The following is a 25,178-nucleotide window of genomic DNA, read 5'->3' as shown; positions in this document are numbered from 1 at the left end:
GGAGGATGACTACTTACCTGGCTGCAGTTTTAGGAAGCAAAACAGCCAAAAATAAATACATCCAAACTGTCAAACACCAAAGAGCCAAAACAGAACTTCAAAATATTGGACAAAACTAATTTCAATATGCTAAATAAATTTAAGAGACAATAGCAGATTGTTATGTATTACATTTCTGCCTTATTTTTTTTTGCACTTTAACTTATTGTATTCTCAGTTTTTCATACTCTATTTTGTGTTTTTTTACATGTTTTGCGTATTTTTTAAATATGTTTGTAGGGTAGACAACAACGTAAGAATTTCATTGCACTGAGAATTTGGTTTCTCTGTTTTATTTGCCTATAAACACTTTGAGTCTTGAAAAGGACAAAAACAGAGGGTGTTATGGATGAATAAATCCAAGTTTAGGATTTTAGCATGATGTTGTGGAACCAGTCGGATCAGAGGTAAACTTTTGAACAAGTGGATGTGTGAATTGCTCCAGGATACCCTCCATCCATCCACTTTCTAAACCCGTCTTATTCCTTTTGTGGTCACGGGGCTACCGGAGCCGAACCCAGGCGTACCCTGCAGGCAGAGCATGCCCTGGACAGGTCGCTAGTCTGTGGCAGGGCCACAATCCCACGCCCATACACACCCACATTTATTAAAACTGGTTTTTATCATCTCTACGGTCCGCTCGCTACTCTTTCTGGCCAATATGGAGATGCTAATGCATGCTGTCATCATCAGCAGAATGGATTATTGTAAAGCCCTGCTAGCTGGGTTCTTAAAATTGTCTTCCAAAAAACAATTTTAAGAACCTTCAGAACTGCTGCACAGGTTCTCACCAAGACCAGGAGGCGGGCTCGCATCACCCCAATTTTGAAATCCCTGCATTGGCTCCCCATATGCTTCAGGATTGATTTTGAGATACTTTTAATAGTTTTCAAATGTCTTAACAGTCTTGAGCCTTCTTATCTAGCAGATCTTTTAGTCAATTATGAACTCACAGACCCTATGTCCTCTGGCATTGGTGTTCTAACCATTCCGACTGTAAAAACCAAAACCTATGGAAGGGCATCTTTTCAGCCCTGTGGCCGTCGTTTATGGAACGGTGTCCCGATGGACCAGAGAGCCGCAGAGAGCAGAGTTGCTTTTAAGAAAAGGCTCTTTACAACCTGGCTTTTAGCTACTTATTTATACAATCTGTAATAGTTTTTATCTATTTTGTATTTATTTGTTGATCCACTTTTATTGTATTTTATGTTTTTACATGGTACTATTAATAATTCATTTTAATATTCTTTATTTCACATTTTATAGTCAATTATTTCTTTTTTCTTTTACTAATTCTGTTCTTTTTTATTTTCAGTTTTACTTCCAGAGCTTCCTCAGTTGGATGCTCTCCGTCTGGGTCGGCTTCGTTCAGATGGGGGGGCTGCATCGCCGCCTTGGTGTGATGTTGCTGGGCCTCCACCCGGAATGCTGCATCTGCTGGCCATGCAGCTGTCTACAGAGAGGGAGGTTCCAGATGTAAACATTTACACCAACAGAGTTTCTCCGTCCTCAGCCTCTTTCCCAAATGTTTATCTCCATCATGTAAGGGGGTGGGATTAGGGGTTCTGTGTGGGGGCTTTATTTTTATATTGTTGTGCTTGTTTTATGTGTTTATTCTTGTGTGAAGCACTTTGTGTTATGTTCTATATGAAAAGTTCTATATAAATAAATATTTGATTTGACATTGAATGTATAAGTTAATGTATTTTTAGGAATAAATAAAGCAACTACATCATGTGTTTTCATTTGACGGTTGAATGTTTTAATGTCACACAAAAGGAGTTCATTTGCTCCCTCTGTTGGACAGAAGAACAGAAAACACACAACTGGGGTTGACATGTCTGTTCTATGTGCTTCCTTCGAAACCACCATAGACACAATAAAAGCGCCAAACAACTTGTTTATGTTGTCTATTTTAATTGGTTAAACATAGCGAAAACGGTTTTAAAATGAGGAGAACCTGTTAAGTTTGAAGTTAACCCTAAACGTGCAGTGATGACGAACAATAAGGTAGCCCACCCAAGGAAATATTAAATACTTAAATATAATTAGCTTTTTCCAACTTTCCAAAGTGAAATAATATATGCATTTATGTCTCGTCTTTTCCCGGTAATTTAAAAAATAAAGTCATTGTAAACTCAGAACACGTGTCACCCCTATTGTTTTCACACATGGTATCTTCCAGGAAGTAACTTTGTCGGTTAACCGTTGCCATTATGCCGCGAAAGAAGTTCGTTGTGGCACGTGTTTCTCAGCGAAATTAAAAGCACACATCTTGGGATGTCAGCCTAAAAGTAAAACAGTAGATTTTCTTTCCGAAAGACGCAAAATAATCGGAGCTGCGACGTGTGTTGCGCTATGATGTCAGGCTGGTTCAGTCTGAGCACGGAGGTTATTCTATTCAGTCTTTTTATTTTAGGGGTTGTCGGTTATATTCTCTACTCAGGGCTATTCACGAAGGTAACAGTGCGTACAGGTTGCCCTCCAATAAAAAGGATAACGTTCGCCTATAAGTTCAAAGTTGGAGCCTACAAAAACTGCGGATCACTGTTCAGGGAGGCACACAGTATTGGACCGAAGCTCCTGTTGATTGGAGTTTTTTACACGGATCCCCAAAAGGTAAATATTCAAGATTCACTATATGATCAGGGGGCCTTCATTTACTGCTGTCTTGGCGCGTATTTAGAATCTCTCTTGTGACTTGTCACTGAAAATAATGTTTTTAAGAAGTGTCACAGTAGTACGTCATACATAAATCTCACCACTAGATGGCAGTGATGTTCTTTTTTTTTTTAAAGACAAAAGCTCCTGCTAAGTGTCATAAGTAAAAACAAACAAACAAGGGATCCCTACACAGCAGCCCATTCATATTCATTGTGAACCTTAGTGTCCAGTACATCACAAATTTTATAAGTCATTTTTTATTTCAAATTTGTAGATATATCTTCCAGAATCTTGTGATCTGATCGTTAACTGTCTTTGAGTGCTTATAGACATTAATCTGCAGCTGACATAATCCAGAAAACTATATATTACCATGTCATATAGTTACTTATTAAAGTAAAAGTCCAGGAGATTGCTTTAATAAACAGCAATCAAACTATTTCAGTGTCTCTTTATCACTATTAACATTACATGCACTTGCCCAGTTATGCATCTGTGATGTGTGGTTTTTTATTGTTTTTAGTGTGGAATTCTCTTTTTTTTTTCTTCTAATTCAGCTTCTATAGGGAGCAGGAGACAATAGCAGCTGAATGTGTTTTCTCGCTGCTCACTCTGGGGGTTTCAAAGTATTATTGTTTCCTCAACTTTAAAAATCATTCCAGTTTGCCACGCCAAGAAGGATCAAACACAAGAGGTCTGTTTTCATGACCCGACATTGCAAAAAAAGGATTACTCAGGTGTGGAGGTACAGGAGTGGAAAACTGGGACCTTGCCTAGTGTAGAAAATGCAACGGCTTCTCTAACAAGCAATGAGCATCCGTTTTTTTCTTTCAATTAGCTGCTGACACTTGTGGTATTACCAAGAAGCAAGTCAATAAAAGAGTCGAGTGAAAACTAGGAGTTGCCTAGTTTTTACAGATCAGCAGCTTTTTCTACCCTAATGCTGATTACAGATACTTTATCACAAGTGAAATCTGGTCTCATTCATACTGGAACAAGCGGTCAAATGAAGGCAGGACCGCCCCCATCCACCTTCAGGAGTCTTCAAAGATGATTTTTTTTTTTTACACAGCACATATTTACTTCGGATTCGGATTCTTGTAGTTTTAAATATAGATGGTTAAAAAAACCCATCTTGCAGCCAGTTTAAAGCCAAAGACATCAGAACTTTTGTTTCTTCTATGTGGTGCCGTCCAACTATAGACCCTTGACAGTGGGTCAAACCAAAAATTCAGCAACGGCAATAGTTGACACTCTTTCTTAAAGCATTACCTAATGATTAAAGATCTACTCTGTTGAAAAAATGCGTTTCTGGTGTTTATAACACGTTTTTTGAGATAAAGAAAATTAGAAAATTTTGGAGTATTTCTTTATTCAAACTGTTGTGAGTCAGGAGCAGATGGAAAAAAATGCTATTTGTAGTTATGATGTAGAAAACACGCATGGTGGGTCCCAACCTCCCCTCCATTCTGACGCATTTATAAATAAAGTTTAGGAATAAAGTTTGCTTCACTTGTTCGTCTTTGTTTCCCTCGTCCCAGCTGGCATCCGGCACAAAACTGTACGGCTGGATATCTCCAATGTTGCTCACCGTTTTTGTTGTGGCTGTAAGCTAGCAGAAGAGTTTAAATAGATGACGGGAAGTGAGGGTTGGCTTACTCTGCGCCAATAGTCCCGCCCACAGCTCAGAATCAAATTTCTGATGAACTGCTGCTGCTCTGCAGAAACAATGTCCTAGAAAATTAAATTAAAAATTATTAATTATTTATTTTGGGGCAAAAAATGGTAAAATCAAAAACTAAAGAACACAGTGACAGCTTTTATTGGAATGGATGTTTAAACACTCAGTTCCAACTTTTTAAGTTTTTTTACATTTCTCTTTTAGTTGAACTAGAAAACTCCTGACCGTTTCGAGAGGAGCTCAACTGGTAAAAACCATCTACAGAAACTGATGGAATGACACCGTAGTACTTTTCTCAGTTTTGCTTCAGAGACATTTTGTTGTTGTCATTTAGTTTTTTTCCCAGGCCGGCAATTAGGCAGAATTGGGTCCTGGTTTTTCTGCATAGTCACAGCCAAGTCCTGATCTGAGCTGGAATAATTGGTGTAATGATCTCAGCTCATTAGCGTCTGGGCCTCAGGATGCTATTCAGTGGCAGCACCAGGAGCTTCAGAGAGTGCTCTAAATAAGAAGACTCTGTCCACTGTTATTTGCAGCGGGAAGGACGCGTTCAAGAGATCAGCCAACAGAAGCAGAAGTGTCAGCGTGGCCAGTTTCATCTTCTGCTCTTGGTTTTCTCACTTTTTTACTATCATTTATCAGTCTTCTGATGAAGCAAAAAACAGCCTTAAGAAGAATAGAGTGGGTCCAATGATGGTCGCCATGGATACAGGGCTACAGCAGCTTTCTGGAAGCCACTATTAGGGGCTTGATTCTCTAAACCCTTTCTCCTTCACAAACCTCTTCACAGTTTAAAAGCCGGGGTGTTTCTCTGACCAAATGTGCCCACTTCACCCTCAGCGTTTATCACAGTGCGCATCAGAAAAAAGGCTCTTCCATATTCAGCTGATCTGGTTTGAGGTGTAACGTCACAGGAGCTCTGCACTCTTTACGTATAATCCAGATCCTGTTCAGCAACTGTTTAACTGAGCTGCAAGATTTCTTTAGTTGTATTTGACAACTTTTTTTCTCCAATAAGTTGTCAACCTGTTCAAGAAACATCAAAAGACATTCCTCTTGTTTTGTAATGAGTGCAGCTAGAGGCGCAACAAAGGCTACGGGTAGAAAATGCAGCTTTTGATGGTTGTTCTTTGACGGGATGCCTGTTTGAAGCCTTGTGATGGTGAAGTGATCCGGCCCAGCTGTGAACCCTCAAAAGAATCAAAACGTCAGGAAAGATCCTTGTCCAGATGTGGTGGAAAAACTATTGATTATAGGATTTATTTTATTGATAAGCAGGTAAACACTTTTTTTAGTGTGATTGATTGGGTTATTTCAAGCAATTTTGAGCAATAAAAACAAATAGAGAAAAAAAAGTAAAAATTCAAAAAATATTAAATCAATTTAAGATATTAATTCGTAAATTGATTATAAATTAAACCAGAAAAGTTGCATTACCTGCGGGAATACGTTTGATTGCATAACTTTTAGCTGTAGGAGCTAAAATTTATTGAAAGGAAAACTAAATACATTTCTAAAACTATTTGCATGAAGTTTGCAGACGTTTTTAGAAATGTAAACTGCAGAAAAGGTTTTTCATTATAATACAACACATTTGTTCTATTACAGAAAGGCCGTAAGTGGCAGAGAACAATGTTGCGGGAAAAATTGCAGGAGAACCAGATCTTTGACGGTGTGGGATTTTTGACGGTGTGATGAACCAGCAGGGGGCGCGGTTAACCCCTGCGGCCGCGTCGCAAATGAATGCAATTACAACGCAGTATTCTTTATTAACAAATAACAGTAACCAGCAACTACTACCTATCAAACTAATGAACAAACTATGTGTATGTGTGTCCGCGCGCTGCGTGTGTAGGAGGAAGGAGCGCGCACAAGTGTGTTAGGGGTGTGTGTCGATTCTTCTGCAGCGGACCGCTCTCTAGCTGCAAGCGAGCCCTCACCTGTGCTCTCTGGTACAGACATCTTCTCAGAATATTATATATTGCCCAGTTATAAACAAGACTGCAGACACTTTGTCACCTCTCCGGTAGCCATGAGTCTGACACCCATGAAGAACGCGGGGCAGGAGGCTCCGCCTTTGTTTATACAGACACGTAATTTTGCGCAGCACAAAATAGTTCCCAAACAAAAAATGTAGTGATATTCATCGCACTCTAACAGTACGCGTTCATGTTTGGTGTTACAGAGTGAAGGAGAACAGTAATAAACCCCCCAACACAAAATCCTCCGGCGGGCGGCCGTGTCGCACACTCAAGAACGCACGCAGGTATTAATGGAAATGAATGATTACAACGCATTAAATTCGTCGCGAGACGGAAACTTCTGTTGTAGAATAAGGATGTGTGCTTCTGAAACCGCGTGCGTGTGTGTAAGTAGAGTGAGCCGTGGCTCTAAGAGGGAGTGACAGCTGCGCAGTGCAAGAGGTGAGAGCCGCGGTGCAGGGAGTGTAGGAGAACAGTAATAGAAGGTTTCCCCCAGAACCCCTTGAAGTCTGAACACATGACTAGCAGAAAAAGTAAATTATCAGCAAAGATGAATATGTTTAATGTGTTCATTATAGTTCCAATCATGCACCATATGCAGAACTTAAAAAAAAGACGTTAAAAAAAGTTTGATAAAATTGTCAAATTCAGTTTATTTAATTATCACAATGTTAACGGCAACTGTATCTTATATATAAGTTGGTTTTACCCAAGCAAATACATAGTGCCTTTATTTTGGTAACTTGAAATATAGAAAGGGAAAAGTCAATGTCTGATTTCCACGACAAACTATTTTTCAGTATAAGAAAAAAATGTAATGAATGTGCCTCAACCAATAAGGTTCTAAAAGTATGATTGAGTAAATAAAGTGCTGTTTATTTTCAACATTGCTTAATGTAGCTTTTCCAGTACTTTTAAACAGTTCAGGAGCCTAAATGGTGCTAAATAGGGGGGGGGGCGACCGGGACCGGGACCCACACTGCAGTGCTTCACACGTTCTTATCTGAGCCCGCTAAAAAGCATAGCAATCCACATTTTTATATGATACTGGCAGTACCATGGCACAGAGTTTTGATCAATGATCAATGATATAATCAATGAGACGCGAGCGCACACACACGCAGGCAGACACACACACTCACATACTCATGAAACGCGAGCACGTACACTCTTGCGTGATGCCTGTGTGTGAGGCGGCCACTGCGTGTGAGAAGAATAGGGAAAGCCACCAGGGCAGACTGCGAGCAATTGGTCGCATTTTGCGACCAAAATTTGAGAGTGTGCGACTGAATTTTACATCCAGTCGCACATGCGCGACCAGTAAATTTGCTTCCCCCACCCTTCGTATTTTTTATACATTAAACGTGGAAGGGGCACGTCAATGATCAATGAAATAATTAATGAGACGCAAGCGCACACGGACGCTGGCAGACACACACACTCGCGCACATACTCATGAAACGCGAGCACGTACACTCTCGCGTGATGCCTGTGTTCGACGCGGCCACTGCGTGTGAGAAGAATAGGGAATGCCACTGTGAGTGGCTAAAATGCGTAGAGGGGGAGGGGCCTAGAGATAATCGAGTGCGCGTAAACATCTGTGGGAAGGAAACGGAGAGACAAATATCAAAACCTGATATGTGCGTCTGAGCTATGGGTAAGCGAACTATTGATTCGTTCTTCCGACCTGCGGCTAGTGTACCAGTGCCAGAGTGTACAGCAGGGGTCTCAAACTCGCGGCCCGCAGGCTATTTGCGGCCCCCAAGATGATATTTGCGGTCCCCGCCTTAATATGAAGGTTTAATGTTACTGCAGCCCGCCAGTTTTAATGAATGACACTTTTTCATTGTCGTGCGCGAAGCTGACCAACCAATCACAGTGGGGTATATGACTCTTGGGGGGCGTGACAATGACAGGGTTTGAAAGCAGGAAACCTGACCGCCCCCTCCCTCCCCGGACCACATTAAGGAGTTCCTTACTTTCCTTTAGAACGTATTTATTCGCTCGTAATTTTCTAAATACATGCAGTCCGTGCTGAACTTTTCTCTGGGCCGCACAGACCCGGAGGAAGGTTTAGGTTTTGGTTACGGTTGCGGCGGCGCATAAAACGGTCCTGCGCGGTTGTTACGGCAGCACACCGTCCCGCGGGAGTCGGGTCAGCTGAGGAGAATAAATGTCCCACACCTACATGCGTGACTGCTAACGGGGCTTGAACTTTAAACACGTGCGAGCAACAACAACATTAGTTTTAGACACACTGAAAATACGTGGGGAAAATGCAACGATAGACGTGTTTGAGATGAACCGGCACCTCGCCTGGATCGTTGGGGAGACCGGGGGGGGGGGGGGGGGGGGGGGGGCTGTGAGATGAAAGCGAATCTGCAGCAAGACTGAAGGAGAACAGGAAATTGGAATTGTCCTTAACATTCAATTTAGTTTTAATATTCTTCTCCCCCTTAGTATGATCTGTGTTATTATATATTTTATGATTATTTTAATGTTTTGTGATGTATGTAGCCTTTTTTTAATGAATTGGTATTTTAAATTATTTTAATTAATCACTCCACTACAAAAACCATCAGGACATATGTCCCATAATGCATTGTTTTGTAGTCTGTAGGGCAGCTTTCAGTCAGTTCAGTTTCCAGCTGTGTCCGGGTAGGTTTGCCCCTTGCCCCACCCCTTTCTCGATTGACAGTTGATGTTGGAGCAAAAACAAAAATATATGTCACACACCAGGGGCCTGTTTCAGAAAGGAGGTTAAGTGTAAACTCTGAGTGCATTAACCCTGAAATCAGGGAAACCCTGGGTTTTCCGTTTCAGAATGGGAGGTTTGTTAAACCAGAGTAAATAGAGTAAGTCAAACCCGTTTCTGAAAGAGAGGTAACTTATACTCGGAGTCAGTATCCATGGTTACTTATGCTGTGAACCTAACCTGGTCGGGAGCAGGTTTTATTCTCCAAACTCAAAGTTTCTGCTGGTCCCCTCCCCTTTTTAAAGACGAAGCGGTATTTTTCGCTTTAACCTTCATTGCCCACATTTCCGTCACACAGAGACGGTCTAAGTGACAAGAATGGCTTGTCCTTTTTTGGAGGACCCAATAGACGAGGAGGCTGCATTCATTCATAGAAAATTATATTCACCTTGTACGAGGATTTTGAGAAGACTCAATTTTTTTTTCCACTTTTAGCTGCTGCCATGTTCTTTTAATTCCTGCAGGATTGCATCTACGTGAAAATGAAATCAGGGACATTGAATTAGATTAATGTAACAATTACTTTTTGGAAACACAATTTTCTAGCACTGCTTACTTTTTTAATCCCGTATAAACCTACACCACTTGATCAATACAAGGGTAGTGTTGCAGTGTGTGTGTGTGCTGAGCGGGGTGCGATCCACGAGAGAGAAGGGGAGGGGCGAGTGCAGGTGCAGATGGGGGGGGGGGGGGGGGTAGAGCGTGGTATATATCGTGTGTTCGGAGGACGGAGCACTTAGTTAAATAAAGAGAAGGTGTCATTCTCAGAATAACTGTTTTGGAGTCATTCTTAATCCGCTCTGGAGGTTGAGGGTTTCCAACGGGAAGTGAACCCCGAAGGAGAATTCCCGAAATCACGGTCGGAAAGACGAGAGAAAAGAAAGGAGAAGTCTTCGCGCAGCGAAAGGTTCAACATTAAACAAAAGTTCACTTTTAAAAACACAATTGCATGTATTAATATTAAACTGACCAACGTTTGCAAGAGGGGAAGGTTAACAAAAAAGTCCTCTGAACATTACCGACGTTAAATGCATTTTTCCCCCCCGATTGGTTCTGTACACTATGCAGCATTTCATGCATTTACACTAGGAATAACACTTCAAAAGTACACCAAAATATAGCCATTTTTTATTTCACTCCTTACGCTATTTAAAAAGTTATTACAGCCAATATTTTATAACAATGATTTAAATGCAAACTTAGGCATTAACTTGAGCAGCTATGTTTTCCACGCTAACTGTCTCTGTTTTCCAGATGCAGCGGTGTTGCTTTTCTTCTGGAATATGTGCTCATATTCACTGTAACTCTGCAGCAGCACGTCAAGTTCAGCTGGCGAAAAATACGCAGACCTCTTTTTTTCACGGTTGCCATGGTGACTCGTGATATCTGTGCTCCATTGATAATGGCTTCTTATAGTCGCGGTGCTCACGCTCACCTCCGAATCAGTCCACTCAGAGTTGATTGATCTTACTCGGATCAGCTTCTCTGAAACAGAAAACTCAGAGTTGTTAATCTCCCGATTGACCAACTCGGAGTTCAAGTTCAACCTCAGAGTTGGTCGAACCTCCTTTCTGAAACAGGCCCCAGGTGATCTGCGCAGCGTTGAGTTCACCTGGGTGATCTCAAACACGCTTATTGTGCATCTTGGCTGCACCTATTTGGTGTCACAAAGATAAATTTGTACTGTCATGACAGTGATGCTTTTGTTTTGTTGCATCTTCAAAAGTGCAGAATAAAATGTGACACTGAATTTGAAACAGCACATTGTAATTTCTGCATCTATTATTAAAGTATTCATTAGTAATACAGTGGAAATTAGTAGATTTGGTTAGAATGTTGATTTGCGGTATGCGCCCCTAAATTTTCTGGTTGCGCCCCTAAAATTTTCAGTTAGGGGCCACTGTGCTCCTAGTGAAATAGTTAGTCTGGAGCCCTGGCCACTGTAAGTGGCTAAAATGCGTGTAGGGGGAGGGGCCTAGAGATAATCGACCGCGCGTAAACATCTGTGGGAAGGAAACAGAGACAAATATCATTACAACCTGATATGTGCGTCTGAGCTATGAGTAAGCGAACTATTGATTCGTTCTTCCGACCTGCGGCTTGTGTACCAGTGCCAGAGTGTACAGCAGGGGTCTCAAACTCGTGGCCCGCAGGCTATTTGCGGCCCCCAAGATGAAATTTTGCGGTCCCCGCCTTAATATGAAGGTTTAATGTTACTGCAGCCCGCCAGTTTTAATGAATGACACTTTTTCATTGTCGTGCGCAAAGCTGACCAACTAATCACAGTGGGGTATATGACTCTTGGGGGGCGTGACAATGACAGGGTTTGAAAGCAGGAAACCTGACCGCCCCCTCCCTCCCCGGACCACATTAAGGAGTTCCTTACTTTCCTTTAGAACGTATTTATTCGCTCGTAATTTTCTAAATACATGCAGTCCGTGCTGAACTTCTCTCTGGGCTGCACAGAACCGGAGGAAGGTTTAGGTTTTGGTTACGGCGGCGCATCAAACGGTTTATGCACGGCTGTTACGGCAGCACACCGCTCCCGCGGGAGATGGTCAGCTGAGGAGAATAAATGTCCCACACCTACATGCGTGACAGCTAACGGGGCTTGAACTTTAAACACGCTCGAGCAAAAACAACATTAGTTTTAGACACACTGAAAATATGTGGGGAAAATGCAACGATAGAAATGTTTGAGATGAACTGACACCTCGCCTGGATCATTGGGGAGACCAGGCGGGGGGGGCTGTGAGATGAAAGCGAATCTGCAGCAAGACTGAAAGAGAACAGGAAATTGGAGTTGTCCTTAACATTCAATTTAGTTTTAATATTCTTCTCCCCCTTAGTGTGATCTGTGTTATTAAATACTTTATGATTATTTTAATGTTTTGTGATGTATGTAGCCTTTTTTAATGAATTGGTATTTTAAAATATTTTAATTAATCACTCCACTACAAAAACCATCAGGACACATGTCCCATAATGCATTGTTTTGTAGTCTGCAGGGCAGCTTTCAGTCAGTTCAGCCTCCAGCTGTGTCCGGGTAGGTTTGCCCCTTGCTCCCACCCCTTTCTCGCGATATTTTTGTGATGATTGACAGTTGATGTTGGAGCAAAAACAAAAATATATGTCACACACCAGGTGATCTGCACAGCGTTGAGTTCACCTGGGTGATCTCAAACACACTTATTGTGCATCTTGGCTGCACCTATTTGGTGTCACAAAGATAAATTTCCATCCGTTTTCTTTACCTATTTGTACTGTCATGACAGTGATGGTGATGTCAATTTACCTTCTTGTTGCATCTTCAAAAGTTCAGATTAAAATGTGACACTGAATTTGAAACAGCACATTGTAATTTCTGCATCTATTATTAAAATATTTATTAGTAATACAGTGGAAATTAGTAGATTTGGTTAGAATGTTGATTTACGGTATGCGCCCCTAAATTTTCTGGTTGTGCCCCTAAAATTTTCAGTTAGGGGCCACTGTGCTCCTAGTGAAATAGTTAGTCTGGAGCCCTGGTTAATTGGTTACTCTAAATTGTCCCTAGGTGTGAATGTGAGAGTGCATGGGTGTGGGAGTTGTTGCCCTGCGACAGACTGGAGGCCTGTCCAGGATGTCCCCTGCCTTCACTCACGAGTGGCCGGGACAGGGTCCAGCAGCCCCAGGACCTTGAAAGAGACTAAACGGGTTTAGAAAATCATTGTTGCAGCGGCTATATGTGCTACTAGGGGTAAAGGAGAGGTGGAAGGAAATGCATTGCCTAAAGTGTGGCTCATTGCGTAACTTTAAATGAATATGCCCACAATGCTATACACACAATTGAAACTAATCAAAGTTACATTGTAAATTGTCAAACATCTGACACGAATGTTGACTTTATACACAAGGGCAGAACAAGTTATTCAGTGTCTTGTCCAGGGACACTGCAACACACAAGTGGGCAGATGGAGAATCAAACCCGTTATCCTCTAGGCTCTAAAATATGACACTGGTCAGACAGACGAAGGGATGGGTATCGTTAAGGTTTTTACGGTACCACTACTCTTATTGATCTTATTACGCTTATCGATCCGGTATTTTAATGATACTCTTATCATTACTTTTTGAGGACGAAAAATATATAAATAAAAAACAAATTAAGAACATAAAGGGTTTTATTTCCTCATTATGCAACAACATTGTTTTTTTAACAAAACATTTTACTTTATACATTTTTCCAATTTGAAAAGTAGAATATAGGGTTGGGCGATGTCCCCTAATTTGGCCGTTGACGATGTTTGCTGTCAACCATCGGGATGGACGATGACATCGTCGGGGGGGGGGGGGGGGGGGGGGGGGGGGTTTACATTTTTCGTTCTTGTATAACTGCTATTCGTTATTTTGCTTTTTTCATTTTATCTCCCAACTAATGGTTAATCCGCGATGATCCAGTTTAAATTAGGGAAGTGACTTTAACAGAAAAAGTAACAAGCAAGATAGAAAAGAAGTGTAGTCGCTCCCGCACTTAATTAGTGAAGTGGACCGGCGGAGCGCGGACTTAAAGCTTTGTGTTTGATGGGAAGGGGGGGGGGGGGGGGGGTACATGAGCGGTATGTGTGGGAGATTTAAGACTGCGATCCGTCCCGCAGCTCTAGGGGTACAAGCAACCGAACTCAGAACCGGGTCTAAACGTGTGTCTGAGCACAGCTCGGATCGTCAGCACACACAGCGGTTTGAGCATCAAAGCAGAAATGTCGCTCAGTCCTTAGAAAACATTCAAACAATCACGTGGATTTGTGTTTCCAGTTGTGTCCCGACTAAATAAAGGCTGATGTTATTCTTACACGTTTACGTGCAGCGCCACCCAAAGCTAATGTTGTTAGCCTGTGTTAGCATACTGCTAATCCTGGCTCCGTTCAGAAAAAGCACTGACCACATGGATTAAAATTCAAATGATGAGCGAACAGGTGTTTGATAATAACCGTAACATTATTAAAAGCACGTTTAGAAGATCGTCTCGTATTTTACCGAGCTGACATGTCAATATATATAGCCGCTCGGTGCTGTTATCGTTTTGTATTGAATTGTTACATTCAATAAAGTTTGGAAAAAGCCGCTCGGCGGAAGTTGTATCCCCTTCCGGTTTTCAAACTGCGCATGTGCGAATACTGCGCATGTGCGAATGATTTATTCCGACCGAAATTGTGACCTTAGTGAACGTTTTTATATTCTGAAAACATTTTTCTGGGCCCATCTACACGGTTGGATTCTAATCCGACCATTGATCCCATCAAGATATTTTGTACATGTAACCGCGGCTTATGGTGTCGACGCGCAACGTGGCGGGGGCGTGGCATCACGATGGTGGTCTCTCCATCGGGATGTCAGTCACCCATCACGATGGACGATGATATCGTCCATCGGCACAACCCTAGTAGAATACATGAAAAATAAAGTTATTTAAAGAAAAATAAACAGCAATGTTTTGACATATTGCTGACATGATGTAAATATAAAACAAATTAAATAAACTCTTCAGTCTAAAATAAAATACAGTTGCATAGGGCAACATGGTGGAGTATGCAGGTAGATTGCTGAAAGCCGTACGTTCCTTTTTTTTTTTTTGGAAAGTTCTGCATATGGTGCGTGATTTGAACTATAATAAACACAATCATCTTTGCTAATAATTTACTTTTTCTGGGAGTCCTGTGTTCAAACTTCAAGGTTTCTGGGGGAATTTCCTTTGTATTCATTCCCATTACAAGCTGCGTGCGTTCTTGAGTGGCCGCCTGCCGGAGGATTTTGTGTTGGGGGGGGGTAACAAGAGTCCCGACACCGCAACTCTTGCCGCTTTATCACTGCGGTGATCAAAAATCCCACACCGTCACAGCTGTACTCCAGAGCGGTTTAATAAAGAATCAATCGCCGTTCTTCTGGGGGCAACCTTTTATTACTCTTCTCCTTCACTCTGTAACAACAAACATGAACGCGCGCGCACCTTCAACTCACTTGTGCGCGCTCTCACTTGCACACGCTCCTTCCTCTTACACAGGCAGCGCACTGACACACGTACACATACTCAACACCTATATAGTTAGTTCATTAGTAAGACAGTTAGTAGTTAGTTGTTACTGTTATTTGTTAATAAATGGTAAATGGTAAATGGTGTATACTTATATAGCGCCTTTCTTCCTACAAGGACAAAGCGCTTTACAGTCACAGACCCATTCACCCAGTCACACACACATTCACTCACACATTCACACACTGGTGGCGGCCCCGCTGCCAAACACAGGCGCCCGTCTACCACCAGAGGCAAGGTGGGGTTCAGAGTCTTGCCCAAGGACACTTCGACTCATGGGAATCGGCGGGAATCGAACCTGCAATCTTACGATCATGGGTCGACCGCCCTACCGCTGCACCACGGCCGCCCCCAAATAAAGAATAAAGCGTTGTAATTACGAGGCTCGGTACCCATCCCTAGACAGACTATAGAGGTGGAAGAGTACCACGTGATCAGTACAGCAACATATTTAGCAATTGTCCTCTGAACAAGAGCATAAACTAAATTAAGGTTCAGCAGACTAACAAAACACATTTTAGCTCCCATTATGCATTCCTGCAGTGCATAATGTCATTACAGTACTTTGCAAAAGCAGGAAAAGCTCTTGAAGGAATTAAAAAAGATGGGGAAATTCTACATTTACTGCATAACATGTAGTTAAGTGTAAACTGTTGAAAGAAATGCAAAAATGGGTCTGGAAGTCTTGTTTAAATGATGAATGTGTGCGAATGTGAATAAAATCAATACGAGTATAACATTGTAAGTGCTAGAACGAATCAGGAAGACATCAAAGGGTCTGACAGGAAGGTGTTTACAGACACTGGCAGCACAGGTGCGCCTCAAATCCCTAACGACACACAGTCCTAAGCAGGGAACCCTTATGTATTTCTATGGGTGTTACTACCTCCAAACAAATGTTCATATCTTCAGAACACTCACTTATCACAACTGTTAAACCCCTGTGAGTATCACAAGGCTTTGGGCTATAGTGTGTAAAAGTTTCATGTCTGTAGGTTGAAGGTTTCCAGAAGCCATGCACATGTAATTTCTTTTATTGCTTTGACTACAATGCTTGAAATAAATCAAATCAAATCAAATGGTCACGACCTCGTTCCCCTATAGGACATATCTTCCTGTTCTCTTCAGGCTAAAAGTCTACCCAAAACTGGAAAAATACATCAAGGTAATACACTTTTTAGGGCCTTTACTGTCATTTGTTGTCATTTGAAAATAAATGTTTAATTCTTATATAGTTAAAAATACTCACACAAACAGTTATTTTCAAACATGTGTTTTGGATTTACAGCAAACAGGGAATAAAAAACATGCAAGTGTCACTGAAAACATCTAAGGTCCCCTGGAATTCTGAAAAAAAGCCTGTATCAGTGTGTCTGTGTCTCCATGGTAACGGGTTCAAAGTCCAGGTCTGCTGGCAGCTGCATGTCATCACCTTAGTGACACACAGTGTCGAATCTCAGCTTGATACATCTTACCTAGGACGAATTGATGCCGTGTCTAAACTATAAGATTGTCAAATAGTTTCATCTCTGTCAAATGTTTCGATGCAATAGTAATCAGAAGCGAACCGATGCTTCATCGCTGTCCTCCAGGCGAATCATTGTTCAGAAATGTATAGAGATCCCTTCTGCTGTTGCTCTGTGACGCCGCATAATGAGCACCAAATTTCAGACCGCCGTTTGATTTTGTGTAGACAAAGATTAGTTGTCAAGTGCAAAAGCTGTGCTGGAAGGTGACGCCTTCAAGGGGTTACAGAGAAACGAGTAGATTTATTCCATGAAACGTCAGCGGTGTTTCCCTCCGCTCACAGAGGAGGAACTCACATCTGACCCATGGGTATTCATTTGTAAAAAGAGTCTCTCTTTTTTTCTTCTAACGGGAACTTGGCTGTTTGAAATTGAGAAAAGAGCAAGAATTGCTTTGCTGCCAAATAATCCAACTGCAACTTAAATTAATAAGTAAATTTGACACCAGCAGCTGGCCGATGTTAGAAAAAAAAAAAGAAAAGAGTATTTGCTTTGCTTTATTTACGCCCCCCCTTATGTTACTCACTGTTACGTATAGGACTTTTGTTTCATAGAGAATAAGATTCAGAGGAAAACCGCTTCTTTCATAACGAGATCAAGCAGCATAAGTCAAGTTGACGCTCAGATGAAAGAAAGATAAAGACAGAAAGAGAATGGGAAGATAAAAAAGGAGGTGATGAGCTGTACTGTCATGGAAGTCACCTCTGAAGTGCTATAAATTAAACATGGCTGCTTTTCTCATTAAATATACAATAAGTAATGTAGGTGTTTTTAATTATTTCATCAAAGTAATAGAACATTTTATATTACTCACCTAATGGAAGAAAAGAAAAACTCCTTTACAGACTAGATGACCGTATTTCCACGCTGACAGTAATTTAACAGTGGAAGGTATTATTTTGAAAAGCATTTTTAGCCCTTCAAGGCTTTTCTTTTGAAGTGATGGCTGATGATAGCTGGATCCCAAAGTATTCCTGATGACTAAAGCTTTCCTAGTCATTATCAGACTACACATTTACAAATTATAGCTCTGCATTGATGTACCTCTGTACTTTTCATACTTCATACCTAACTTTCTCCTTGTTTTCAGGTACTCGGTAAGCATTGTTGCTATGCTGTAGGCAGCATCCTGAGTGAGGAGGGGCGTCAAATCGACACGGAGCTCCTGCGGAAATACGAGGCAGCAGGCTTTAACATCTTTTCCTTTCCGGAAGCCATGCACGTGGTCACGACCTCGTTCCCCTACAGGACATATCTTTCTGTTCTCTTCAGGCTAAAAGTCTACCCAAAACTGGAAAAATATATCAAGGTAATACACTTTTTAGGGCCTTTACTGTCATTTGTTGCTGAAAAAAGTCATAATTCGTTTCCTGAAACATTTAAAAATAGTTTGACGAGTAAAATGAATTTGGGAAACAGATTGATTCATTCAAATAACGTATAAACTTTATTTTAATAAACATCAGAATAGTTTATCAGATATTCACCTCTGAGTTGTGCGCTGGACTGTTGACTTGGAGTAAGCCCACCCCTACTTCCCATTAACCATCTGTTCACACGCTCCGCTGCCAGCTTACAAACATTTGTGGTGACACAAAAATGGCAAGCAATATCAGAGCTATCCAGGCGTACAGTTTTAAGCCAGATTCTCAGCTGAGGACAACAAAAACGTACATAGATCTGTTTGTCTCTTTGCGCTCTTTTCAAAGCGACATTTTTTGTCTGCCTCTCATTCTTGATGATTTGAATAGAGATATATTGAGAAATACAGTTTTAAGTTTAATTTTCTTCATATATGTCCTCCTTCAAGCAAAAATGCAAACTTTTCATTTGAGTGGGTCCTTAAACCATATAAATATAAAGCTGTAATGAAGAAAAGTGTCTAGATTCAATTTGAATTCTTGAAGTTTGTAAAAAGCTCTATACAGCCTGAATATTTTGAGTACTATAAAATTTAAAGTATTTATTTGGTTTTATTTTGTAATACTTCTGTCTTTTGTTGTGGTTATTTCTGTTGTGTCTCATTTTAGTTTGCTTCGTAAGTGTCTGATATAACCTAAGTTTCAACAAGACTATGGAGGCAATTTTTTGGAGTTAATTCAGTCTCAATAATCAAAATTGCTACAAATGTTTCACAAACACAGACGCTCTGGTTCACAAATATATATTTATGCAAACACGCAAAAAAAATAAATAAATTCAGAAATCCACATGAATTATTTCTTTAAAAAAAAATCATAGAAACCGTTGCACGTATATAATTGTACACTTGTAATATAAACTCAGAGATCATAGGAATCACAGAATGTGCATTTACAAAGTGCCTCATTTGTGAATCCCTCAATATATGTGAGAGAAATGGGTGCAGTGAATATTATACCTCTTCTAACGTGCCAAATATCATCATTGGTTTATGAATCTGTCGATCAAATTCATCAGCTAACCAGGTGTGTTCGCTATCAGCCAATCGGATGGATCTATATATCATTCCTTCATTAGTTTTTCAAATTAAAATCAGCGGTAAAAAGACTGCTGCATGTTAAGACCAATGTCTGAACAACAGAAAAACAAATAATGGATTGTGTTTTAATCTTCACATTTACACACCTTTTGAAAATGGAGCAAAAGATTGAAAACATCAGTCGACAGTCACCCAGAAGATCTGAAGCTAAGCTAGGTTCCTGATAAAACGTTAACTTATAAGTCTTAAAAATCATCCACCGTTACACCAGCTAGGTCTGTTTGAAGCAGCTGTGGAAAAAAGAACACGTTAAAGACGCAGAACGTGGACTGAAGTCGCGTCATTTACTGGTACCAGTGGTGGACTTTTCACGGTGAGGGGGGGCTCGAGAGCAGGTAGGACCCAGATGCAGAGGCGGGAGGCAAACGGTTCCAAGACTAGAGGGCTTAATAGGACAAACAAAAGGCGCTGCAGAGCAGGATGACAAAACAAAAACAGAACTCACTGTGGCGTGGCTAGAAACATGGAACATGGCATGAAGGGACGACGAGGCATGAAGACGTTAACTCCATGACAAAAGCTAATGGACCAGCACAAGAGGAAGGCAGAGACAAGACTTATATACAGGCAGGGCAGACAAGACACAGGTGAACATGATCAGGGCATTTGGGGACCAAGGAAGTAAAACTGAAGACATGACAAGACAGGAACCCTTTCAAAATAAAACAGGAAACAGAACCAAACAAGACAGAACAAGAACAAAAGCAAAAACCAAGACAAAACAAACTCAAACCATGACAGGACTGTGCTCTACACTCCTTGGCCTTCAGCAGTGCTGTGTCTGAATCACTCAACCCCTCATCAACCATTGTTTGATGCAGAAACGAGTTTTGCTTTTCAGATTAAAAATTCCTGTAGCCACAATAAATGCCTCTAAATAAACGGAATAAACAAAACAGTAAACAAATCTCATTATGCAACTACAGCCAGCAAAAAACATTGAAAATAACCACATAAATTTGGAATATTATTTATTATGATATTTTCATTTCACTCATCAAAAAATCAGATTATTTAAAGGCAAAATGCATCCTCCTCCCTTTCCTCAAAAACAGTTCGATCACCCTGTCATGTAGATTAGCGTGCTTCAGTTCCATCAAGACGTCCTTTTCTATTGCCATCAAGCGGAGTCTGTCCAGTTGTGTTTCTGCATAGGTTTTAATGCATGTAGACCCAAAAATGTTCGCTCGACAGTTGCAGTGGACACAGGGATGGTCAGCGGCAAACACACAAATCTGTACGGCTGCTCATGATTCACTTGGATTTTTCTGATGAAGGAAGTCATGGAGATCATTGAGAGATTTTCCTGCAAAATCCTCCATGGTGTACAGTACAGTCAGCTCTGTTTTTAACTGAGACGGATCAAAAAGTGCTCCGCTCCTCTGTGACAAACTGGACAAGGCTGCATGTGGGAAATTCTTCCTGTGTTCCTGAATCTTCTGACCAATCAGAAGGTCTGATACTGTGACATTGTCTAAGCCTGCTAGAAGGCCCTGCTGACACCAACTCAAGATCTAATTAGTTGAAAGAAACGAATGTCCGACATTGATCTTGAATTACAAGACCTTCAGCACTCATATTGAAGGCCTCTTTAGCTCTGACACTGCCTGGTAACAAAGGACAGCTGAAATGCGATTGGTTAAATGCTCCAATATGAAAATACGTCTGTCTGGAAGCAGCATAAGCATCATAAACACAATAAAAGGGATTGGACAGACCACTTGGAATGATTTAATGAGTATGCATGGACAAAATATAATTAACGCATGATTCAGAAATTTTTAGGGCTTTTTTTTAGGCCTCAGTGAACACGGCCCACCACTGACGGATACTGATTTATACCTGGAAAATGATGGAAGTAATTTCAGTTGTCATGGCTTTAGGGCCATTATTTTTCTGTTGCAAAAAACCCCAATAAAGTATCTAATTCCTTTGATAACAGAACTGGAAGAAATAATTCAAATGTTCACAATCTGTTTGCTCCACTTTTAATCTATTATTTGTTTTTCTGTTGTTCAGACATTGATCATAACATCCAGCAGTATTTTTTGTTTCTTTTTCATTGTTGATTTTAATTTGAAAAACTAATGAAGGAATGATATATAGATCCATATGATTGGCTGATAGCGAACACACCTGGTTAGCTGATGAATTTGATCGACAGATTCATTAACCAATGATGATATTTGGCACGTTAGAAGAGTCTCATAATTTACTGCACCCATTTCTCTCTAAAATATTAATAGATTCATAAATGAGAGGCATTTTATAATTTCATGTGGATTTGTGAATTTATATTACATGTTTGCATAAATATATTTTTGTGAATTATGTGCATATAATATTGAGACTGAATAAGCTCCAATTTTTGCTGACCTTTCTTGACTCACATATGAACTGGAGTGCCATCCCATTCCAAACCCATTGAGTTCAAAATGATGTTGGTCCACCTTTTGCAGCTATTGCAGCTTCAACTCTTCTGGGAAGGTGGTCCACAAGGTTGAGGAGTGTGTTTTTAGGAAATTTGGACCATTTTTCCATAAGTGCGTTGATGAGGTCACACACTTCTCTGCTCTAATTCATCCCAAAGGTGTTCTATGGGGTTCAGGTCAGGTCTGGTCAGGCCAGTCAAATTCATCCACACCAGACTCTGTCATCCATGTCTTCATGGACCTTGCTTTGTGCTTTGGTAGAGGAACACCCCATACTGTTCCCACAAGGTTGGGATTATAGAATTGTCCAAAATGCTTTGGTATCTTGAAGCATTCAGAGTTCCTTTCACTGGAATTAAGAGGCCAAGCTCAACAACTGAAAAACAAGCCCATACAATAATACCTCCTCCACCCAATTTCACACTCGTCACAATGCAGTCTGAATCTGCTGACCTCTCTCTCTGTCAGTTTACGTGGTCTACCACTTAGTGGCTGAGTTGCTGTTGCTCCTTAACGCTTCCATGTTGTTATAATAGAGCTGACTGTGGAATATTTAGGAGTGAGGAAATTTCACCACTGGATTTGTTACACAGGTGACATCCTGAGCCAATACTTTTGATAATAAAGGGTACATCTGCTAGAATAACTTTCACATACTAGTCCGTTATATACAAATATAGATCTTTCATTACCAATTTTAACAATTCTGACAGTAAAAACTGACAGAAAATTGCTTTTGGCTTCAAAAAATCTTTAAAAGAAAACTGTTCAATGGATATCAGCATATAAATGTACAGCAACCGGCAGCCCACTCTGACCTCAGAGGCTTGTGTTTGTTGGACAAGAAGAAGATTGTCCATAGAGGAGACAGGAGCCTGAAACCAAAAAGAATAGCTCCCCGGGAGTCTCTCTGAATGCTGCTTTAGGGGATGCTGGGAGGGTGAGTCGCTGTGATTAGCAGTGGGTGCTGCAACTATCACAAATTTGGGAGGAGTGCCAAAACAGGTGGCTACACCACAGGTTGTCTCCGTCATTATGTGTCTGCTGGCTAAATGTGTTTGTGTGCGTCTTGTCTGGTTTGCACTGCCATCTGCTCAGGTTCTTTGGGTCTGACTCTGCTCCACAAACACTTTGCCTGTTTAAAAGGTCAGGATCGAGTTCTGGCTCTAGCAAGTTGGAATGGTGTACCTCTATTTACAAAAACACATTTTGTTATTTTTAGTTATGTAAGAATCATAAATCTACCCATTGAACCAAACATAAATATACCTTAGCAGTCATTGATGATTTGAACAGTTTTTTTTGTCTGCCTTTCTTGTTTTCTAAAAATAAAGTTGTTGTTTTTTAGTAAAATTTTTATTTTATTTATAAACTATCGTGAAATTCTTAAACTGTATTTGGATTAAATGTTGTTTGTCCAGAGTTCTAAATACATAAAAACACATATAAATGTGTCACTGAATATACTTATCTTTGGTGGTGTTCAGATTAACCATGACTGTATGGAAATACTATAATTGCAGTTTTAAGAACATGGTAAAGATGTAAATAATGTGTCACTATGGGGATATACAAATCTGTGGCAGCTTTCACCCTTATTCTGAAGAAAAGTGTTTTGTTTTTTTTGACAAACAGCTTTTTTCTTCATTCTAATATCAAACTTTGCAACAATTTTTACATCTGCTGGAAAAAATGTTCACTAAAAAGAAAGTTCTAGTCACTAAAAGGTCAAATTTAGGTGTTAAAATTAGGATCATGGATTTATTTGACTGGTTCAAATAGAGGATCTATTGCAATAAAAATACCACTAAAATTGAGTCAAAAGTCGAAATATTAAAAATGAACTGAATTCTTTGGTTCTTCTGTTATCAGACACGGTTGTGTTTTTTTTACACACCTTACATGTTTGGACGGAGGTCTTCCGTCTTCATTATCCCCATAATGACACATTATTCAGACGGAAGACATCCGTCAAAACATGTAAGGTGTGTGAAAAAACACAACCTTGTCTGATAATAGAAGAACCAAAAAAGTCAGTTAACATACACAGACACAATGAACTTTATTGAATTCAAAATGAAGTTAAAACAGCACAGAGTACGAGTCTTTTGGAAAAAATACTATGATGAGAAGCAGGAATTAATAACTAAAAATGAAAGCCTTTCTTTGTTTTATTCTTTTTCTTTGAATCAAATATTCAGTTGATAGCTAACACACATCCCCAGTGACGAGACCTTTTCAAACAAGCTGATCGGCATTTAGCATGCCTCGCTCGTCTTGGCAGAAGGATTTCTGTCTGTTAAACACTTTGAGTCACTGCCCCATGGCCAGGGCTGATATTTGCCTTTTCAGGCCATTGATTGGCCTCAGTGTTTTTCGGCGGCGCCTTGGCTTTTTAGCAGCGAGCGACATCACAGATGCCTTGGTATCTTGAGAATTGGTTTTTAGCGCGGTGGCCAGGGCCCGCAGACAGGAATGGGGTGGGGGCTGCGCTGAAGGGGGCAGGGATAGTACTGCTGACATTCACGGAGATCTAAAGGTTTGTGAAAGGCAGCTGATGGAACATTTGTTTGCTTGAGGGCACTGAAATTTCTTGCCAGCGCAGGCCTGCGCTGAATGTAAAGCAAGTTTCCAATTGTTCTGTAGAAACTCCTTTTTAGTAAAAACTGACAAATGTGCACCTTCTTTTGTAAAGAATGGCGGTTCATTTTTGGAGCTTTACTTTTCTATTCTTGCTGTTCTCATTCTCGTCATATACATGGGGAAGATCTCTGCAGGAAATAACTAAGTTTGGTCTGGCGTGTTGGTTGGAATGCATTCTTAGTTAACTTTGCTGAACACTGAAAAAGGTCAGTAAAGGTTGCTGGCTGAAAAGAGTCGTGGAGGCCATGCAGATTTAATGCCCTGGTTTCAGATCAATATAAAGCCTACGGCAAAGAATTTTCAAACTGGGGAAAAGAGTAATTCTAAGTGTAAAAAAATATAAGCCACTTTTATTGTAACATAGGAAAATATCACAGTTATGCTCTGCACACATGTTCCTGTATATTATTCCAACCACTTGATAGTGGCGCTCCATGTATGCTTTCCCTGCCAGCATCTTACACCCTGCAGTTATGTGCTGGATTGTTTTAATTCAATTCATTTTAATTCTATTCATATAGCCTAACATTACAACAAAAGTTGCCTCAATGGGCTTCATACCGGTAATTGTATAGTAAACATGAAATCCTAAAGAACATGAAGTCAATAGGTAATGGCTAAAATAAACTAAACAGACAAGGTTAAACTGGGCATCCCTGCCCTTAAACCCTCCTTCTCAGTGAGGAGAAGACTGTTCCCTCTGGGAGTGGGACCCCTCCTGTCTGGACTACCTGGCCTCTCTTTGTCACCATCTGAATGTCAGAACTGTAGATCCTGGTGGTCTGGATCAGGGAGACAATGTCAGCTCGCTCTTAATCTATTGCTTAATTTCATCCATGTAGAGGAGGTGACTGATGTTGGCCCC

General features: G+C 40.6%; 1 protein-coding gene across 2 annotated transcripts in view; it reads left to right on the top strand.

Annotated features, from left to right (window-relative positions):
• Positions 1 to 2,191: 2,191 nt before the first annotated feature.
• tex264b (testis expressed 264, ER-phagy receptor b) overlaps positions 2,192 to 25,178 on the top strand; it is a 45,097-nt gene continuing 22,110 nt past the window's right edge. Inside the window, exons 1-2 of one of the 2 annotated variants that reach the window (XM_004068731.5) lie at positions 2,192 to 2,658; positions 17,808 to 18,026. In XM_004068731.5, coding sequence (XP_004068779.1) covers positions 2,398 to 2,658; positions 17,808 to 18,026 — 480 coding nt within the window. In that variant the 5' untranslated portion in view covers positions 2,192 to 2,397. Of the gene's footprint in view, positions 2,659 to 7,897; positions 8,024 to 17,807; positions 18,027 to 25,178 lie in introns of those variants that run through there. The other variant, XM_078947013.1, reaches the window with a different exon arrangement.

The sequence above is a fragment of the Oryzias latipes genome, chromosome 5 (assembly GCF_053564925.1).
Source record: "Oryzias latipes strain Hd-rR chromosome 5, Olatipes_Hd-rR_3.1".
Taxonomy (NCBI): Eukaryota; Metazoa; Chordata; class Actinopteri; order Beloniformes; family Adrianichthyidae; genus Oryzias; species Oryzias latipes.
Note: the sequence above shows the minus strand (reverse complement) of the source record. Positions and strands in the feature narration are given on the sequence as shown.